Genomic DNA, 19,592 nt, shown 5'->3' with positions numbered 1-19,592 from the left:
TTCAGAAAACATAACTTTATTATTAGTTGCAATATACATTGTATTCCTTTAAGAATCCTAAACTTGCATATGGTTTTTCCCACTGAAAATACATGTGTATGTATATATGTTTTTATATATGTGTATATATATATAAATGTATTTTATTGAACCGGAGCACAACGGAACAAGAGAGACAAGCTCAGACGTTACTTGGAAAAGTGTGTTCTCGATGGGTTTGTGCCGGCAGTGTGCTAAGGTGTGTGGTATAAAAAGAACAGGCTAAATAGAAAATGGGATGGGTTATGCCGTGGGGAACGGTCTCCCAGTGCTACGGGTGGTGATATATACAGTAGTTACACATTGCTATTGCTCAGTCGTGAGAGCCACCGTATTCTCAAAGGCAGACCGGTCTCTGGTGCGGCTCCGCGCAGCAACGTTCGTAAGGCCGGCTGTGCTCCCTGCTAATGGTACCTGCCACTTGAAAGCAGAGTTTAATTACGTTTCCCCTGGCGGCAGCTCTGCTCGTTACTAATCTGGTCAGCGAAGGAAGAACTCCTCTGGGGCACGGTGAAACCTAACTGGGTCAATATAAAGTAGCTTACAGGCAGGGGAAGGGATCAGCGGCAGCAGCCAGAGCTGGGATGCTCGGGCTGAGCTACAGCTGGCGCACATCAGCATCTCGGCTGACCGGGGTGGATCTGGTCCTGCTCCGGCTCTCCGCACCCATCTCCCCGCCTGCGCATGGGCAGCTCCCGCTCCCCAGCCATCGCCTGGCGGTGGGCTTTTTTTGGGGTAGGTTTCTTTCTGTTCAATTCCTCAGAAGATAATTCTTCAGAAAACGGGCTGAGGGTGGCAGCAACCCCTGCTGTGCCAGGGCCTGGGGCTTATTTGGCTTTTCTGTCGTTGTTCTTTCAACTTTTTGTTTGTTAACCTGATTTTCAAACACAGCTTCCCCAGGCCACATGCCATTGCTGAGCTTAGCCAGAGAGAGGGACAAGCCTTCCCCACATCAACGTAATTGGTTTCCTTTTATTTCCGCTGAGCTGCAGATGTTTCTTGGGTGAAAGGACACATTTTATCAAAGGCACTGACCACGGACCTTCCTCTGCCTGAAGCCGGGTTGGAGGGAGCAGACGGGCTCTGACCTTCCTGCTGGAGGGTCACTTCCCTCCCCCCCGCAAAGTGCTTGTCAGTTTGGGAAAGGATGTAAAGAATGTGGGCATTGATTTGCTCCTCCTGACTTCCTCGGGAAAAGTGCTTTCAAAAAACCCATCCTTAAATCATCATCTTGCCACTACCCCCGCAACGTCTGTCACCACTGGATCACGCCTACTTGATTCCCCTTCCAGCTGAAGAAGCAGGTGAGGTTCGTCACCGCTGTAGTGTTTCTCTTTTTGCTGTCTTTCCCCAGCAGCACCTGACAAGGAGGGCTCTTGCTCGGGGAAATGAAGTTGCAGCAAGCCAGGCTGCTGGAAGATACAGAGCAGGCGACCTGTGCATCGCCCCCTCCCCAGAGCAAGCGTCACCAGCCGTTTAGCAGGGCTCTGTGGGAACAGCTGATTGCACTGGAATAATGAATCAAAAAGTAGTGTTGCTGGGAGAACTACAGCTCGTTCCTCTCTTTAGAGGCAAGAAAACACAAGTATGAAAGTGCCTGGATCAACCTGTACAAAAGAGCCTTCCTGACGTGGGCCCTCATGGCCATTACACAGACGTAACCTGCACCCACACATCCGTCATCCATCCGCGCTGCTGGGACTGAACAGGACCAAGCCCTGATTCTGACTGTTATTGCACAAAGGTCCCTTTCCTGAATCTTGCCAGAAGTGGCTTCAAGGGGAGGAGAGGTGGGTGACCTCCCGCGACTGTCACAGGCGGGATCCAGCCCTGGGGGCAGCGGCAGAAGATGTAGCGATGGGTCCCACCGCTGCCAGGGAAGGCAATAAGGGGGCTGGTTTGTCATGGGGGGAGATGCCCCACTCTCTCATAGTGCAACATTTGCGGGCATTTTCATAAAATCATGGAATGGCTTGGGTTGGAAGGGACCTTAAAGATCATCTAGTTCCACCCCCCCTGCCGTGGGAGATACCTCCCACTTGACCAGGTTGCTCAAAGCCCCATCCAGCCTGGCCTTGAACACCTCCAGGGAATGCTTCTTGCAAAATTAGTGGGAGAGGGGCAGGTTAAACCCCTCCCTTTGGCCAGTGCCAAGAAGCGTATTCATAATTAGGGCCATCACCCTGGACAAATTGGCCCGCGCAGCTACGCTGTGATCACTACGCTGCTTTTGCTGTATCGATACGATGCCTCTGCTCCATAACCGGGTCTTAAGTCTTTCCTTTAGCCCTGCTGTGACCAGACACCCAGGAGCTCTCGGATTTGGCTTGTCTGCACCACTGGACCAGTCCACGAGCTCCTCCGTGGCAGCTTGTACAGCAGCGCCCCTGGATGCCCCCAGTGCAGCAAGGCAGATGTCGGATGGATGACTGCACCCTATACTCTGCCGTCAGCTCCCCACGTTGGCTAACGGGGCGAGCTCAGCCCCTCTGCTCAGTGCTCTGCCCCAGAGGTGGCTGTGCTCGTTAGGAGGAGACTGGGACGAGCTTGGACAGGATCTCTGTCCACGCTGTGGGTCTCCTGCGAAACCGGTGGACCATGAGGACACCCACTGCTAATCCCCACCCACCAGATGCTCTGCACTTCTCTCTAGCATTATTTTCAGGACATTTTCCAACTGATGAAGGAAAACAACAGATTATGACTGTAAAGTTATGGTGAGAGGACTGGATCCCGGCAGGACAACATTATTCCTTGCCAAGAGGAGGAACAATTAACCCTTTCTTTAGACTCTTCTCCAATCTCTTCCCCAGCTCCCAGCCACCTCTATATACATCATATATTATATTACTATATTCTCTTATAACTTTGACTTTGCTTTTCAGTTTCAGTAGCGCAAGTGATTAATTCCAAATGAAAAAAAAAAGGAAGGAAGGAAGGAAGGAAGGAAAAAAAAGCAGCCCCTAGGAATATTTACAGAATAGTTAGTTTTGCAGAGGAGATGGGGTTTGGCATTGGGAAAAGCATGGATTTTTTTAATGTGCTAAGTGGGTTTGATTCCACATTCTTCCTTTCCCCTCTGGGATCCTGCTCTGATGATGAAAATTAAAGAGCTGTTCAACACGCTTTCCCCCAGTGCAAACTCGCAGAGGACGCGCAGGGCGGTGGGGAGGCTCTTTATGCTCTCCCCTGGCCTGGCCTGCTGATAAAGGCAGCATCCAAAGGGATCTGACCTTGAAAACCAGCCTTTCACCTTCGGGGAGCTGTCAGCTCCATCCTTAGCCTCTCCTTGTTACGCAGCACCTTCGTTACTGCTCTCCTCTCAAGGACCAGGGCTTTTAAGGTACTGGATGGTGGGGTCAGGGAAGGGATTATATGCACCCGGAAGCAAAACCATGAAGTGGAAGATACTGACTTCTTTAACATACCAAAAATTATTGCAGTATAAATACACCCCTGTCACCCCAGCGAAAGCAGAGAAGGGGAAGTGATGGGGGAAGTCTGGTGGGTGAGGGGCATTTCAGTAAAATTGCCCCACCTGGAAAGCTTTGAGGGCTGCTCCCGCAGCTATCAATTCTTCCCCAGATTAGGGCAATGGCCATTTACATCAGCAAGTAACGCCCCACCCTGTGCCTCTCCCCCCACCCTCCCTGACGCTGTGCACGATAAAATATCCCAAGAGTCCCTCCACATTAGATCTTTTTCAGAGAGACTGCTATTAAGAAAAGCATCGATTCCCAGAAAACCCCAGTAAGAGCCGCAAAACCAATGGCTCTTAAGTATGGCTGGTTTCCTCAGCTGCTGAGACCTTCTGGCCAATCCATGTTAGTATTTCTGTGAAGACAGAGGTAGAGACCTCAGGCAGCTCTTTGTGGAGGGCATGATAGGCTTCCTCATACACCTGCAACCAGGGAGAGAGCGGAGATTAGCATGGGAAAAAAACCTAATCCGCATGAACAGCCCAACGTCCCCTCTCGCCAACGCCCACAGGTCCAACACGTCCTGCCCACACCTAGTCAGGTTTCTTTCCTAGATGTGGCAGGTTATGAAGTCAAAGAGATGCCACTGGTGGCGCCTGCCCTCCGCGAGCAGGAAGGCATTGGCATTGCCGGTTGACATCTGCGCGTCACCCGAGCACCCTGCTGCCCTTTCGGAAGATAATGCGTGTTCCAACCCCATGCATTTCTTGCTGCTTATCCCACTAAGAAGGAGGAAATACTTATCGTGCCCTTGGAGTTTAAAGGACAATGGGGGATGTTCCCATCATGCCTTGTGCAATTTTACTCCTTTTATGCCCTGACTATCCAGTTATTTTTCCGATGACAAAAGCTTTCCCTTGGTCTCCCTGTCTCTCTTTCAGGCTCATTCATGTGCTAACAATTGGTTAATCAGCTGTGGCTCTCTTGAAATGAGCAGATGTGAAGTGGCTTTTGTTGTGCCGTGCTTTGGAAAGGCCCCTCTGCACCTTTACGCGCTGGGGCGTTAGGTAAGGTTGGTGCTCACACAGTTGGCGTGGTTCAGAAGAGCTTTGGGGGTCAACACTTTAGCTGCTGCTGAGTCTCGCTCTACTTCTATGCCACGTTGCTTCATGTCCAAGAGACCCGCTAGGTACACAGCCACCCCTGGGTCGGGTCTTGCCCGAAGCCCGGCTGTAGCTGGTGAAAGGCCACCACAATGTGCCTCAGGAGGGCTACCTCCTGGTGAAAAGGGGCTGTAACCTGCTTGCTCTCGCCAATGCATCAGCCCTGCTTTGCCTCCAGCTCTCCGGAGCTCAGCAGGCTCCCCACCCCTCACAGTCACTCATGCTCAGGCCAACGGTGACAGGATAATACCCCAAAATTCAAGAAAGCAAGATCACCTTGAGCGTTTTGTCCTGACTCTGCACCGTGTCCATCAGTAAATAGGACCCTTTGATATCGCAGAGCTTGTCGGAAGAGCCGTGTAGCACCAGGATGGGCAAAGTCAGCTTGGGCAGAGCTCGCTCAATTCTGGCAATGGCATTCATCAGCTGGATGACAAAGGAGACCTTCATGCCACCGTGGTAGACCAGGGGATCAGATGTGTAAGACTCCATCTGGCAGGGAGAAAGAGGTAATTTAAGGTTAGCAATATTTCATGCAGAAAAGACAAAGCAGGTCAGCCTGGCGGTGAGGAGTCTCTTCCCTTGGCTTGCATGGCCATTTCCTACTCTGTCAGGACATCCTGCCATCAAAGTCCAGGTCTTTACTGTGCCCACCCAGAACAGCTCACACAACCTGGCTTGCTCCCTGCTGTGTGTTTCTCTCTCTTATGTCACTAGGAAATATTCAAGCCAAAGCTCTTTCTGCAGTAAACAACCAGTGCTGGACAAGGAGGTGCTCCTAAGGGAGAACCGGCTTGCATTCTTCTGCTCTGCCATGCCCTTCTGTCCGTCAAACGTGTCACCTCTTCTGCAGAGGGTTCTTCAGACTGCGTTACTTGAAAGCTGATGTTCTCCAGGTCCTTATCCTCTCTGCTGAGGGCTCGGATCTTTGAGCCTGCTCAAAGAGAAGGCTCTTTGAGAGCCTGAGAACTCTGATGAGTTCTCTTTCACCTTCCCTTTCTGGGGCTGAAGACCATGACCTCCATCTACAGACAACTCACGCACCTGACTGCAAAGCACTCTTATGCGGAGGGGTCCTCTCCGGGTGCAAAGCGTGCACAGACAAGGCAGCAAATGACAGTATTAGGTGTCAGGCAAAAAAAAACCCAAAAAAAACCTCAACAACTTGCTCAGCCAGACTGTGAGAGGATAAAAATGTACAAGAGCTGGTGCAGAAAGTTGCTAGGAACGAGTAGTTACCGCAGCAGGCAAATCTACAGTAAATATTTGTATACTGTACATGGAGACGGCCCACACAGCCACCGCCATCTCAATATTTGCCAGAATGCTTTGATTATGGGTTGGGCTCTGGCACAGCCTCCAGTTTCTCCCAAGCCTGGCAGATGTTTGTAGAAATGATGGTTATTTATAGGTTAGCCAACAACACTCTCCTTCTCTCCTCGCAGGCAGTGGGGTCTGTTCAAATTCTCCCTCGCTTTGCAGAAACTTGAGGACTTCTTGATGCTGCACGTGCCTGCCCTGAGGGGACCATGGGTGGGAGGTGACCCACAAGACCACCCCAGGGACGTGTAGCTATGCGTAGACGTAGGCATGGGCACGCACTGTAGCAGGAGAGCGTGGCCTGCCTGGTGCCCACCAAGAAGGCAGAAAAACTTTGGGATGGATTGTGTGTTCATCTCCCCATAAGACGAGGTTATCAGAGCGGCAGAAGGACACTACATGGTGGGGCTTTACTAGCTGGGGGGATTAATTTGCCGGAGGGCATAAAGCCAATTTCCCTTCTCATTGTCTCAAACGTGTTCGGGCACAAAGCACGGCAAACAGAGCTGGCAGCACACAAGTCTTTCCCCATCGCCTTCTTGCTTCCAGTCCCCACCATCTCCTGCTACTTGAACCTCTGGTTCCTATCCCCGAGTGCACTAAGGGGAAGGAGTGGGTGGGCATTTGGGACGATCAGGGGCTGGCACCTTTCAGTCCCAGCCCACGGCGCTGAGAGTGGCCAGGGGGGTGAGAGCTGTGGAGCCACTCTAACTCGTGCTGGAGTTGGACGAAAGAAATTCGAGTTGTTGTAGCGCTCATTTAGGGACCCTTGGATTTAGCAGACGTTTCCAGTATTTGATTAAGGCCATTGTTGTGTTTTGGCCTCTGTGCAAGACCATGGCTACCCTGAAGTCAGGCGTAGTTTTTAGTGGGAAGACCAACACGGCAGTCTCTCACCACAGGGTCTCGCCTCCAGCACCTCCCTTTCAAAGAAGCAAGTGCCCGTGCACGCTGAGGGTTTAGGAAACTCTGTTTGTAGGAGGCCACTGCAAAGATGAGATTGCGGTTTAGGTAAAACTCTTCAGATACGCTGAGGATCCTCCACTCCTGCTAAATGCATGCGGTCCTCCTGGCCCTGCATGGACTCTCCTAGTGCCCGACCAGCTTGTTGGTGCAGAAACCTTCACCGCGTCCTGCATCCCCGGCACTGCTCAGCCTGCCTGCCGTGCCTTCCTTGCTCTACAAAGTGCCTCAAAAGAGCGAGAAGCTGCCCGTGGTTAGAAAGAAGCATCGTCTCATGAACGTGCTCATGGAAAAAGTTCATCTTTGATCTCCAAATAACCAACCACCTCTAATTTTGCTAGCTCTCCCATTGACAGCCGGGTGCACCCTGATATTTTCAGCCAAATGTGTTGACTTTTCATCAGCGTTTTGAGCAAAACCACCGTGTTGCACTGGCTACTTAGCAACTGGCTCCAGCCTAATCTGGGAGTTACTCGTCTGGCTCTGTGTCACAGTGCTGCATGAAAGCAACGCAGCTTTGAGATGGGTTTCTTTTTATTTCTTAGGATTTTTTTTTGATCGAAGGCGACAAATGAGGGACTTTTTGCAGGGGGCGAATCAGGAGGGGTGGGCGGACAGATTGACAGAAGTTCCTTTCCCATGGAGTAAAACAATGTTGATGAATTCATGTGAGCTGGCCCCCTCCTCAGCCCCATAAATGCTAAGAGAATGACCTAATGGGTTTCTTTCTTTCTCTTGTTCTTTTCTGAAAGAACAGGGATTTTTTAGCTACCGAGCAGCCAACAAATATTTTTGTGTAGATGATGGGGAAAAAAAAAAAAAAAAACAAACCAATTTTAACCCAGATCGATCGGGACGGCGGGGGGAGGATCCTGTTCCCAGTCAATGAACAGGAATCCTTGGCAGAGTTAACGTTCAGCACATGGGGCGAGGGCAAAGCAGCAGCTTGCCGGGGAAAGAGGGAAAGACAGGGAATGGGCTTTATGTTCTGCAAGCTATGAACGGCAAATCTTTCAATCCCAGAGCTCCCGTTGGCACACCGAGCTCTGGGAGAGCGGGGGCAAGCAAGTGAGGGTGTCCCCAGGAGAACCTGCGACTGCTTCCAGCCGCGGTCCAGCAAAGGCTCTGCAGAGTCCATCACAACAGCTCCTTCTTCTCTCTGTGTAATTCCAAGGCAGAAGCAACCATCAGGGCTCCTGCTGCATTACATCCCGCTGCTTAGAGGTCTGTATATTCCCTTTGCATTTTGCAGAGCAATAAATTCATTATAAGGTAATTGCAGCCTCATCCTACGTGGACTCTGCAGGCGCAAGACGAAAGTCGGAGGGACTATTCCACTGAATTCAACGGCAGCTAACGAAGATTAATGGGGTGCTCACCCCTGTGATGTTATTCCTCCTTGGAATAACAGGACTGGGTTTTTAAGGCTGCTCCTTGCTCTTTTTCGTGTCTCTTGCATCTGATACAGCAAGCAGATCAAACAAACATCTCCATGCCATCCTGCGTTTCAGTCCCTACACCCCGAGGACAGCCTGCTGGGAACACAAACTCATCAGGAAATTTCTTGGATGACGTCCCAAAAATATTTCTAGAGAACAGAAAGTTGGTCTGGCAGGAGAATATGTTTAACACATAAATAATGGATGTTTCCAGCACATTGTGTGCTTTGAAGCTGCGCGTCTTGAGTCCAAAAGGAGGGTGGAGTGTGCCTTAGAGGCAGCCAGAGGACCGCGATGCTGTGTTGTCTTCAGTGAGCACCGGGGGCCTCAAATCCTGGTGTTTGAAGACGGTCGGGAAAGCGCTTTACACTGTCTACAGCTGCTATCTCAGCTGCGCGTTCCCTTGCAGGTGCGCAGGCAGCGCAACAAGCAGGGGCTTCTTGTCTCATTTTGACGACTACTCCGTCATAAGCAGACTCTAATGAAGCAGAGCTACGTTTTTATCCACTGCAAAAGACTTCCCCTTGCCCCACGGAAAGGGAAAGGGCAGAGGAAAAACAACGCTCAACACTCTTGAGACGTGGAGCATCACAGAGCAGAGGGAGCAGCAGCAAATATTTGTGTGGAAAGAGTACAGAAAGAGCGTTTATTATAAACTACGTCCAGTGGTTGCTGCGGTGATTCCTAACATCACCCCAGCTGCCGAGGTGGAAATGCTTTGTCAATATCGCGCACCAAATAAAGGGAGCTCGCTGACACTTTTCTCAATGCATTATTAGTTGGGATGTCCCCACACTGTCACTTTTCTCCTGTAAAGCAATTTAGGGCAGCACTAGCATTCTCCAGCAGAGGATCCAACTGTCGGAGGCGTATTTAAAACTGCTACCCTTAAGGACCAGCTGCGGCACGGAGTTCGAGTGCCACACAACAACTCAGTGCAGAAGCAGGCAAAGACCCTGTGTCCCAGCCACCGTCACTCTTCAGGGAGGGGGTAATGCTCCCAAATTCCTCCCCTCCTCCAGAGCACTGACTGCTTTGATCCTCTGAAAACAAATGCAGAAGGGAAAACTTTCCTCCATGTGATTTTGTGAATTAGTTCTCTAATTTAAACCTTTTCTCTGAATTATACGCAACAAGTTATGGCAGCTGAATGTAATTAGGAACAGATTTCTATAGCTTGATTGGAGTCAGCCTTCCTCCCAAGGATGTATTTTGTGCAGCCTCATATGGTACTTAAGAACATATGTCATACGGTGCATCAGTGGATGCAGATGAACTTGCTCCACACTCATCCCGACAGTTTCCTAGAACCTACTTTGTCTTCCTTTTCTCAGCTCCTTGAATCTTTCTGCCTTCAGCCCAGTAAAACGTTATGCTCTGTTCACAGATAAGCGAACTGGAAGCTGTTTGACCAAAAACCTCTTTGGCAGAGCCAAGAAACAGCCCTGAATGCCTTGTGGCTATTCTGGGAGACTCTTTCCTTTCCAGTTTACTGAATGGGTGAGTCAACGAGGTGGGATACGCTGAGGCTGAATCCGAGGCAACGACATCTGGTTTTGCCAGTGATGGCATGAAGAGGATGCAAGAGTTATTACCAGGAGCGGGTAGGACTGGGAGAAGAGTCCCAAGCTGTGGTGACACCACGAAAACTTCACCCTGGAACAGCTCCATGCACAGTCGCGGTGGTGGAGCTGGAATTGGGTCGTTACAGCGGCTGCTTCAGTTGCAGCTCGTTTAAAGCATCATTCTCAGGCACAGCGAGAATATAGCATTTGTTTGGAAAGGCTATAGCAGATCCAGCCTGTAATCCAGGAGAACTTGTAGGTCTTTGGGGCAAGCATGCCCTTTTCCTCTGATCCAGCACAACGTGATCCTGGTTTGTAAGCAGGAAAGGAAATCTCCGGGACTGTAGAGTTTTGCACGGTTTCACTGCCAAGAGCAGGGTTGGAAAAGTTGACTTTAGCCGTGTGTTTGCAACCTGTATGAGCCGGTTTTTGCCGCTGCGGTGAGCGGTGGTGGTGCGGCAGAGACAAACACCGTTCCTGTGTGCCTTCCACCACAACCCTAGCATGGAGCCATGGTACCTCTCGTGGCCAGAGTGGCTGCGGGTGCCAGGTGTGCCGAAGGGAAGAACGGCTGATTTCCCACCATGAACCAAGTTTTCTGCTACACGTAAAGTTCATTCCACTGACTTCGGAGATGTTTCACCTTTTTACACCAGCATAGATCTTGCCCTCGTGATTTAGCAAAACCCTTTTTTTTAAAAAGAAGAGAAATTGCAGGACTAGGACGAGATACGAACTATGCAGTGACTTTAAATTGCATTAAGGTTCTCACCTCCTTCTTGTTCCGGGAAATTGCGTTCGCATCTATCGATCCCAGGGACAGGTTTGGGAGAACAAAGTTGAGCACTTTCGCTGCAAAAACCTGTGAGAGAGGAAAGCAAGCAGTTACCGAGCCAGTTAGAGCAAGAGAGATAACACAGAGGGCCGAATCCTGAGCTGAGGGGAATCAGCACTGCAGTTAAATAGCTGAGAAATGCCAACTGACGCTGGAGAAAGATCCGTCCTATATTTAAAGCATTTCTCCTAAAGAGAAAATGTTTAAACTGCTCCTGGGATCAGGGAGTGGGCGTGCTAGTCTGAAATCCCATCAGCTACGAGCAACATCACAGCTTCATTGTACTTTGCCTTTTTCTCATTCTCAAGTTAATTTCTGAAAAGGCCTCAGTTAAGCACTTTGATAGGGAAATGCCATTTCCAGCCCTCGGAAGGGCTGGGTTTTGCTGTTTTACTGCCCTGTCCTTGCTGCCACAGCTCTGATATCAGGCTGCGGCGCATAGCTGATGGTTGGTGTGATTTGCCTAGGCTGCACTCCTTTTGATAAGCATATTCTCCGGGGAACCTGTAAATAAACAACAGCAAAATGCGCATGCATTGGCTGAGGAAATCCATTGCTCATTTGTCTCCTGGGAACGAAACACAAAAGCATTCAGCAGCCCAGGCTGGAAACCGCTGGCAGAAGGAAGGGTAACAACTCCCATTTCAAGAGCACCACAAGCACGTTGATACCAGGGTTCTGCTCTGATCTTTGATAGCTGTCTTTAATTAAATGATCACCACTTAAGTCACAAAATACATAATTAGTATTTGCTGGTCTGTTTAATGGCCCTTTCATGTTCACGGCTAACACCTGTAGGTAGGCTGTCGCCTGAGTGCTCTCTTTCTGCTGATGCGGAATCACTTCTGAATCACTCCCTGACATTTCAGATCACGGACGATACGTGACAGAGTAATGGTGATATCAGAGGAATAACACAAGGCTGAAGTCAAAGTCATCCAGGAGTGAAAAGCAGCAAAGACTCAGCGCAGACTTGAGAAGATGTGTGTACCTTGGGGTGGGCATGACCAGGAACTGGTGTCTCTGCCTACCAGTATACCAAGCCCCTCACTGGCTGTGACACTGCGTCAGCAAAATTAATTTCTGCTGAGGTCTCTGGAGTTAGACCAGTAGAATAACATATCCGCAGCGGTGCAAGTATGAGCTTATGACGCAAACAAGCAGGAATGTTAAGGCCTGTGAAAGGCCTCTGCCACCATCCTTCAAAGGGTCTTTAGATCTGCAGGAAATGCTCCATTTCCTCCAACGCCCTCAAAACTCTCATGTAATTTTGATGATTCTTGGAGGCAAGGTCATAGCCAGAAAAATGTTTTATGTTATAATCAAAAATTCAGCAGGTTCCCCTGGGCCTTCACTGATTTTTGCGAGCACTGTGATAGTTTGTGACGTGCCTGACTTTAATTAAAGAGCTGCGTGGTTGAAGCGCTGGCTGTATCCGACACATGAAAGTTTATCTCCCTGTTGGGTCAAAGCGGCAGCGTCGGTTCTTGAGAGAATAGCTCCCAAATGATCAAGAACGGGTAGCACAAGGGTGGGGATGTTACTGGTTGGGCTGAGGACGACATAGCAGAGCAGTGGTTATTAGAGCTGCTCAAAGCCACCGCGGGTGTGTGAAATACTAACGGTGTTCAAATCCAGCCCTTCCCTCTCCGTGAGAAAGGGCTCACAATAGGATTGAAATAGATGGCTGACCATTGCCTCTTGACTGGGAGTGTAATTTAACAAGTAGGTCGATGCTTCTATCAGGACGCGGGATTTATAGGGTATTGATGAAACTGCGTTTCTGCAAAGAGCAGAATTTGGTTTTGCTGCACGTAGTCCGCAAACGCGCTGCGTCTCAGCTGCTGCCAGGGCTGGTTCAGCAGCGAGGGGAGGGATTTCTGCCACAGACTGAAGGACCCCGTGTGTGATCCGGCCAACCGCTATTGCTGCCTTGAACCCTCGTTTGTTTAGGCCAAGGTAAATTCTTGCTCAGCTGGAAACTTCCCCAGCAAAGGGATGAATGCAATGGTCCCTGGGAAATGGCCCAGGGCCGGGAAGTCGTACCAGCTCCAAGGGAAAACCAAAGCCTTTATGCCTCAGAGGCACAAACACCCATGAAATGTTTTTTTGGCTCTCAGGAGGGAAAAAAAAAAAAGCACACAAGGGTTTTCAGCTCAGCTTAATGGGAAAATGTGGTTTCCACAGGAATACTCTGCCTGTTTTCACTCCTCCTTCTTGAAAATACCTTTTCAACTCCAGGACTGCTTTCAACTAAATTTCACAGAGCAGAGATATTTCAGGAATAATTAATTTCTTATCATTTTTGAGACACAATAGCAGATTTGAAAGAGAAAGAAAGTCACTGTGCACTTGTATTACTGCATGCGAGAGACTCTCTAGGAAACTAGAGACCATAAAAACACCTCCAAAATACATTAGTTAGAGATTATGATTTCCTACACTGAAATAAAGCAACAATCTGGTACAGATCTGCAAGAAGCCAAACTACAGTAATACTAGTTCCCACAGAACTGGTGACTCCTTATTTCAGGAAGGGTTTAGCATCCAGCAAAAAGTATAGCTCGAGAAGAAGTAAAATCTTTCCATCTTTTCCTTGACTTGACTAGAAACAGAAGGCTAACGCTGTCCTTCAGATCCAGACCCTATACTCTTTTTTTCTTAATATTTATTCTTTTTCTTTTTCCAAAGTAAGAAAAAACAGGGACACTGGTGCTCATGGGACCCTTAGGCCAAGCCAGGTATAGCCCCACCTGTGAAGGCTCAGACACCAGGCTCCAAAAAGCACCCTTTGGTGCACTGACTCCTGTTTAAGTAAGTTTTTCCAGACGGGATGAGTTCAGGATTCACTTCCCCTTCGAAAAGTAGGTGGACTGTGGGGGAGGCACTTAGGAGGAAAATATTGACTGGCACCCAGGTGGTGCGGATCTCAGCAGGGTCTTGCATTTTAAGGCTAGAGGTCTTAATGCATTTCCTTCAGGGGAAGAGTGAGGTGATTAAAAAGCACACTTTGGTGCTTGTAATGATCTGTGGGGTCAGTAGATGGCTTTGGCTACAGCAGAAGGTGCGACAGGATTATACTGAGAGCTGAAGCAATCTGTTTCCTTTCCCTTAGAAGAAAGAAGGCCAGCAGAAATAGCTTAGAAGTAGATTAAAACAAGCCAGCCCTAGGAGAAGACTCTAGGGAGAAAGGATAAAAGAACGAGTCCTCTGGGAACGAGATGGCCTGTCGTTCCCGCTGGCTTTGCTGGTCCTTCTCTGCTCCCACCTTCTTGTAGGATTCTCGTTTATTCTTTTGAAAATCCAGAAAGGAGGGGAGAGCTGAGGGTCAGTTGCCTTGCAGAGCCTCCCAGGGGAAGGGCAGAGCGGGCAGCGCAAATCTGGATCAGAAAAAGCTCTGGAAGGGAGATGGGAATGGGAGGGGGGTAAAGCCTAAATGCAAACTGAAGGAGATGGTCTGGAGAAGAACCAGCCTCGGGACCAAGCCAAATGGGACGCTGCTGGGGCAGCGATGCTTTAGCTGGGAGCCTCCTTTGAGGCTCACGAAGGATTCCTGGGACTCAGGAGCTCTAGTTTTGTTTAGAAATTGGTCATCCCCCAAACGCCAAAAATAACCCTGGCCTGACTTAGCCAGCAGCCTGTGTTGCAACTAAACCAGACTCTGTATGAGTCAGGAAGAAAAGTGTAGGAGAGGAAGGGAAAGGACGGCACTGTGTGGGCTGCCGCAGGGTGCGGTGAAGAAAGCACAGTCTGCTACCACCTCCCGAGGTAGCACCGTTCTCTGACTCTCATTCAAATAAGCTTTTCTGGACGAGTTGAGGATTCACTTCCCCTCTGAGAAGGAGGTGGGACTGTGGGGGAGACACGGGGAAGAGAAGTACTGCCTGGCATCCAGGAGGCACAGATCTCATGGGGTTTTGCGCTTTAAGGTTAGAGGTCTTAACGCGTTTTCTTTCGGGGAGGAGCGAGGTGACTGGGTGCAGTGCAGGTTTGCTCTTACCTTGATGGGAGTGGCGACTTCTGGGCTGGCTACCACTAAAGGAGAGATTAACACCATGCCTGAAAACTCGCTGGGTCTCTCACTAGCTGTCAGAATGGAGATGGCTCCTCCCTGCAATGCAAAATAACAGCACGCAGCTTAATACAGGTGTCAATGTCTCATTTATACAGCAATCCTGCTACTGGAAGGGTTTTACTCCAAACAAGCAAATTATTTCTGCCCCAGTGAGAGTGCAGTGTGGTCAGTGAGGAAGGCTGGAGGAGCAGGGTCGCTAGAAGTGGCTGGGTTTTGTTGGGGGAGAAGAGATCAGGTTTCTTCTCTCCTGCTGTAAACCCCCACATCCCACTGAACTCGACTCTGTGCAATGTCCGTCAGCTCCCCAGGATGCCTTGTGTCCTCCTCAGTCAAAAGGACTGAGAAGAAAATGTTCAGGTGGGGCTTTGAGCAGCCTGGCGTAGTGGGAGGTGTCTCTGCCCACGGCAGGGAGGTTGGAACTAGGTGACCTTTAAGGTGCCTTCCAACCCGAACTATTCTATGATTCTATCATTCTATGACTTGAAAAATAAGTTGCTTTTTCAGCATGACAGACTGGTTCTGCATCGGGAAGATGCCATGAAGCCGGGCTCGCTCCGTGCTTGTGGCACTGGTAACCTGGGCAACAGCAACGCTGCCATCCGGCATGCGAAAATCTTCACTAATTACTGGAAGTTAAATATTTTCCTCTTCAGTGTCCCCAGCCCCTCCAGCCCACGGCGCTGTGCCCAAGGCCTGACAGCGAAGACCCAGCCCATGGTTTGGAGCTGAACGCCAGCCAGGCTGAGCCCTCCTGCGTGAGGACGGTGGCTGATGGTGTGAGGGGTGAGGGACGGAGGGGACCTGGCTGGCTTTCTCGGGAAAGTTTGCAGAGGAATTAGTTGCCAAGGGAAATATTTGGTGAACTTCCACGCTGCCGGAGAACCAAGGGCTTGTTAAACGGAGCGGCAGCGAGAAGCATCTCAAAGACCTCACTGGGAAATTAGCTCCTTGTTACAGCGGCTTTGGAGCGCGGCGAGCACTTCAGAGCATGCCATGCCTTCTTATGCAAGAACACTTGTTTATCTGAGCATGGCCTGAATCCCAAAGTACTTTTTCATTTTTGTCTCCTCCGGGAAGGCAGGGAGAGCAGATCAATGGCATCACTGGGAATACTGCTAGCTTGAATGAAGGGATTTGGCCCGTGCTGTCAGAATCAGACTTCAGATCTGTTCACCAAATCAGTGCCTTTGTTTTTGCAGCCCTAATCCCTGGTACATTTTCCTGTTAGGCTGTTTAACAGAATGAGGCTACAGGGTATTATTTTCCTGCTTCATCCCCTAGCCGCTCGCAAAGCTTTGGAGGACTTAAAATGAAAGGAGAAGCCCGATGCTGCCGGGAGGTGGTGGGACTTACCATGTACCTGCTGTGAATGAACGGTCCTATTAAAAAATAGACCCGTTGTTGCAAATGACACTAATTAGGGCCATGATCCGGGTAGAAAAGTTAAGCACTGACTATCCTGGAGACAGATCTCGTGGGCTACGGCATGCTGGCAAGCCGGTCAGTGAATGAAGCGGAAGGGAGGGTTGCTTGTGGTTTTGTTTTTCCTGCTGCGGGCTGTTATCTCCTGCCATCCACAAGAGAACCACCGTGCTGCGGCACGTGTCCTGGGTGGTGCCGGGAGGGGTCGGGGATGGTGCTTACCATGGAGTGGCCCAGAATGAGAACGGGCAGCTCGGGGTGCTCTTTCTTCATGAGATCAATGTGCTGCAAGCTGTCCCTGATGAAGACGTGGAAATCTGAGACAACCATACGATCACCCTCGCTCTGCCCGTGACCAACTGTGGGGGAAAAGAAAAGCATGGATCTAAGTCATTCGAAGCAGCGGTTGCCATCGAGAAAGGCTTAGCAGAAAAATGCCTGTTACGACTGTTACTGTCCTAGCTTCTAGCTTGACCTTCTCCTGCAGTCATCTCCCAAGAGAAAGAGTGCTGCAGAAATACCAAGGAAGCTGCACAAAACAGTTTTAAAAGTGTCATACTGTCCATGATCTGGTTAAAAATATTTATATTCCCCTGTGTTTCTCCCTGCTCTTCAAAACTGAGAGGACCGATCTCACCTCTTGCAGCCTTCAGCCATCAGGGTGAGGAGGGCAGAAGGGCTGTCTTGCCTTGCTGTAGGGATGGGTGGTCACTGCATCCTGGGAAGTGGGTTTTTGCCCCAGGGATGATCGCCACTGGGGTCTGATGGCTCACTGTACTCAGCCAACTGCTGTGTAGGTCTTGGCAAGAGACAGAAAAATCCTAAAGACTAGATACGGTTGCTATAAACTTAATGGGCCACGGACACAGCCTTTTCCAGCGCCTGGGTGTGCGTGAGCTTTGCAGAGTCCTGCCTTTTCTCACTGCTACCCTGGAGCACTGGGTGGGCTGGAAACCTTCTCTGCTGGGAGGTGAAGCGCTCTCGGCAGAAGGGGCGTGAGGTGCAAGAGCTGCAACGGGGAAGTATCAAGTGGCGTGGTCCTCCGAAAAGTGTTAACGCAAACTCTACTGCACCTGGACGCTGTCAGCACATTCCGTATCCGGGAATTATCTCGCCCCATCAAAGGGAAGGGAAAGGCTAAAACGGGAGATGGTGAGTTGCTATGGGAACAGCGGCATCCCTGGCAGAGGTGGAGTCCGCATCACCACAAACACAGTCCCAGGCAATTTTGAGCTTGCAAAGGCTTGAAATTAATATCATCTTGGGAAGGCAGTTTGCATGTTCACCTGACCACACTTGCATGCTCCCATCTATCACAAATAGGATTCTTTCTTAAAAACAGCGTCCTTGCTTCTTTCGGTTTCATGCAGGTTGTTAAGGAAAACTGGGAAGGGGAAAAGACATCCCATCCATATGGGACAGGGTATTGGGAGTCCCAAACAACGTCTCCCTCTTCCTGTGTGTCTCCCTAGGCCTTCTCCAGCAGGCACTCAGACATACTTAAGGGCACAAAGGGACCTGTCAAAGGATGTGAAGTGCCTGCTAATTGTTTACACGCCGGATGGTACCCCCTCTAGTGCTCAACAAAGAAAAGCATTGCCTACCCAGCCCGAAAGGTACAGGCTTTTCACTTAGGTCACACCAGAAGAAATCAGTACGTCTAAACTTAATTTTCTTGCAAGCCGTCCAAAAAATCACCTTCCAAATTAGGCAGAACTTCTAATAAAACGCTGGGCTAAATACACTCCATCTAAGAAAAAGGGAACCCCAAACTTGCTTTGCTTTTGTGCTGCCAGGTGCTCTCCAGAGCTGGGTCTCTTGGCAGCCAACGCCGCCGTCAGCCACGCTGTCTGCCAGACAAACCCAGAGATGTCACGCTGGTCGGTTATAAATAACATAGTACCCGTTCTGCTTTCCACGCACACGCTTTGATTCCTGCCAAAATACGATACATTCTCCGTGGATCAGCGACCAGACACAAATCGAAGTGCCAACTAAAACACAAGTTGCCATAATCTACAGAAGTGAAGCCATGTGTGTGGCGGATCTATTAATTCTAAACTGATTTTTATTACAGATGGAAAGCCAGCTTTCCCCAACTTTTATACATGTCCCGACCACTCACTTTGCGGACCTCAAATGTGTTATCTACCTATTATTTAAACTTCAAATTTAGCAGGTCAATATGAGCTGAACAGTCCAGTGAGAGGAACGTTTCCTCTTAGCAGAGGCCCCCACACTTCCACTTCTTTTTTCTCTGGTGCTGCTTGCGCTCGCTGCTAGTACCTCTTTCTCTACAGTGTCTAAGTCAGCTGAGCAAGCAAAAATAGCAAGGCCAGGTCTGTATATGGGCCACGGCTCCCTGTTGTGGAGCTGTGAGGCTTTGCTCTATTTTTGGACGAGACGGAGGCAGGTCTGGAAAGCCTCCTGGGCCCCCAGCGTGGAGAAAATCCCCCGGTCCGACCACATAACAACGCTGCTGCTCACAGCAGTCAGCGTTACGACTGTGGAAGCCTGCGCAACAGCTGTGACAAGCGTTTCATTGGATTTCTGCAGGTTTTGGGGTTTTTTATTAAGGACTTAACGAACCCACCTTTTTGACCTTTTTTTTAAACTACTGAACTACTGTTCCCCACCCAGATGGCACAGAACAAAGCTCAAGGAGCAGTCTGTCTGCACGTATGGTAAAGGAAGGCCACGCAAGGCTTTGCTTTGATACCATCGCTGCCCCTTGCGCAAGGTTAGCCGGCTGGCATTGCTAGGTTGTGTTCTTTTATTTTGCTATTTTTCTCTCTTCCCCTCCAAGAAACGAAACTTACTCCACCAGAGAGTTAGCTCGTTATTTATTGCAAGTTTGAATCTCCCATCTGAGAAAGCTTCAGGGTGAGGAACTAAGACCTCTCCTATTAGATGAAAGACGTGCACAACCAAACATCGACACAGTCAAGAATATTGACATGTTTTTCTCTATCTTTTGCCTTTAGCGCTATTAAGAATGAAAGGTCAGGTTCACCCTTGATGTAACGCTGTTTGCTTTGGGTTTTGCTGGGAATGAATCTGACGTAGTGGTTCCACAGCGCCAGTGGCAGGACAGTGGGTGCAGGAGGAGGGGAACTGCCCGCGCCTGGGAACTGGAACTAACCAGAGGCTGCTCCACACCCAAGTGACACAACACCCAAGCGAGACAACAGACAAGGGTCACAAGAATCACAGCTCCACGAGTTCCTCATCACAGCAGTCCCCCTTGGGGCCCCTGGTTTCAACAGGGCGATGTGAGGTTATAACCATGGGATGCTCATCTGTGAAGGGCTGTGATTGCCAGCGCACGTCCACACGACACGCCTGGTTTTTA

General features: G+C 49.7%; 1 protein-coding gene across 3 annotated transcripts in view; it reads right to left on the bottom strand.

Annotated features, from left to right (window-relative positions):
• The window catches only part of MGLL (monoglyceride lipase), a 109,434-nt gene continuing 89,842 nt past the window's right edge, over positions 1-19,592 (bottom strand). For all 3 annotated transcript variants that reach the window (XM_054216304.1, XM_054216306.1, XM_054216305.1), the window contains 5 exons: positions 16,463-16,599; positions 14,744-14,854; positions 10,681-10,770; positions 4,898-5,113; positions 1-3,940 (listed from right to left, as the gene is read on the bottom strand). In XM_054216304.1, coding sequence (XP_054072279.1) covers positions 3,815-3,940; positions 4,898-5,113; positions 10,681-10,770; positions 14,744-14,854; positions 16,463-16,599 — 680 coding nt within the window. In that variant the 3' untranslated portion in view covers positions 1-3,814. The remainder of the gene's footprint in view (positions 3,941-4,897; positions 5,114-10,680; positions 10,771-14,743; positions 14,855-16,462; positions 16,600-19,592) is intronic.

This window comes from Rissa tridactyla, chromosome 10 (genome assembly GCF_028500815.1).
Source record: "Rissa tridactyla isolate bRisTri1 chromosome 10, bRisTri1.patW.cur.20221130, whole genome shotgun sequence".
Taxonomy (NCBI): domain Eukaryota; kingdom Metazoa; phylum Chordata; class Aves; order Charadriiformes; family Laridae; genus Rissa; species Rissa tridactyla.
The sequence above is the reverse complement of the archived record's forward strand: the minus strand, read 5'-3'. Positions and strand labels throughout refer to the sequence as shown.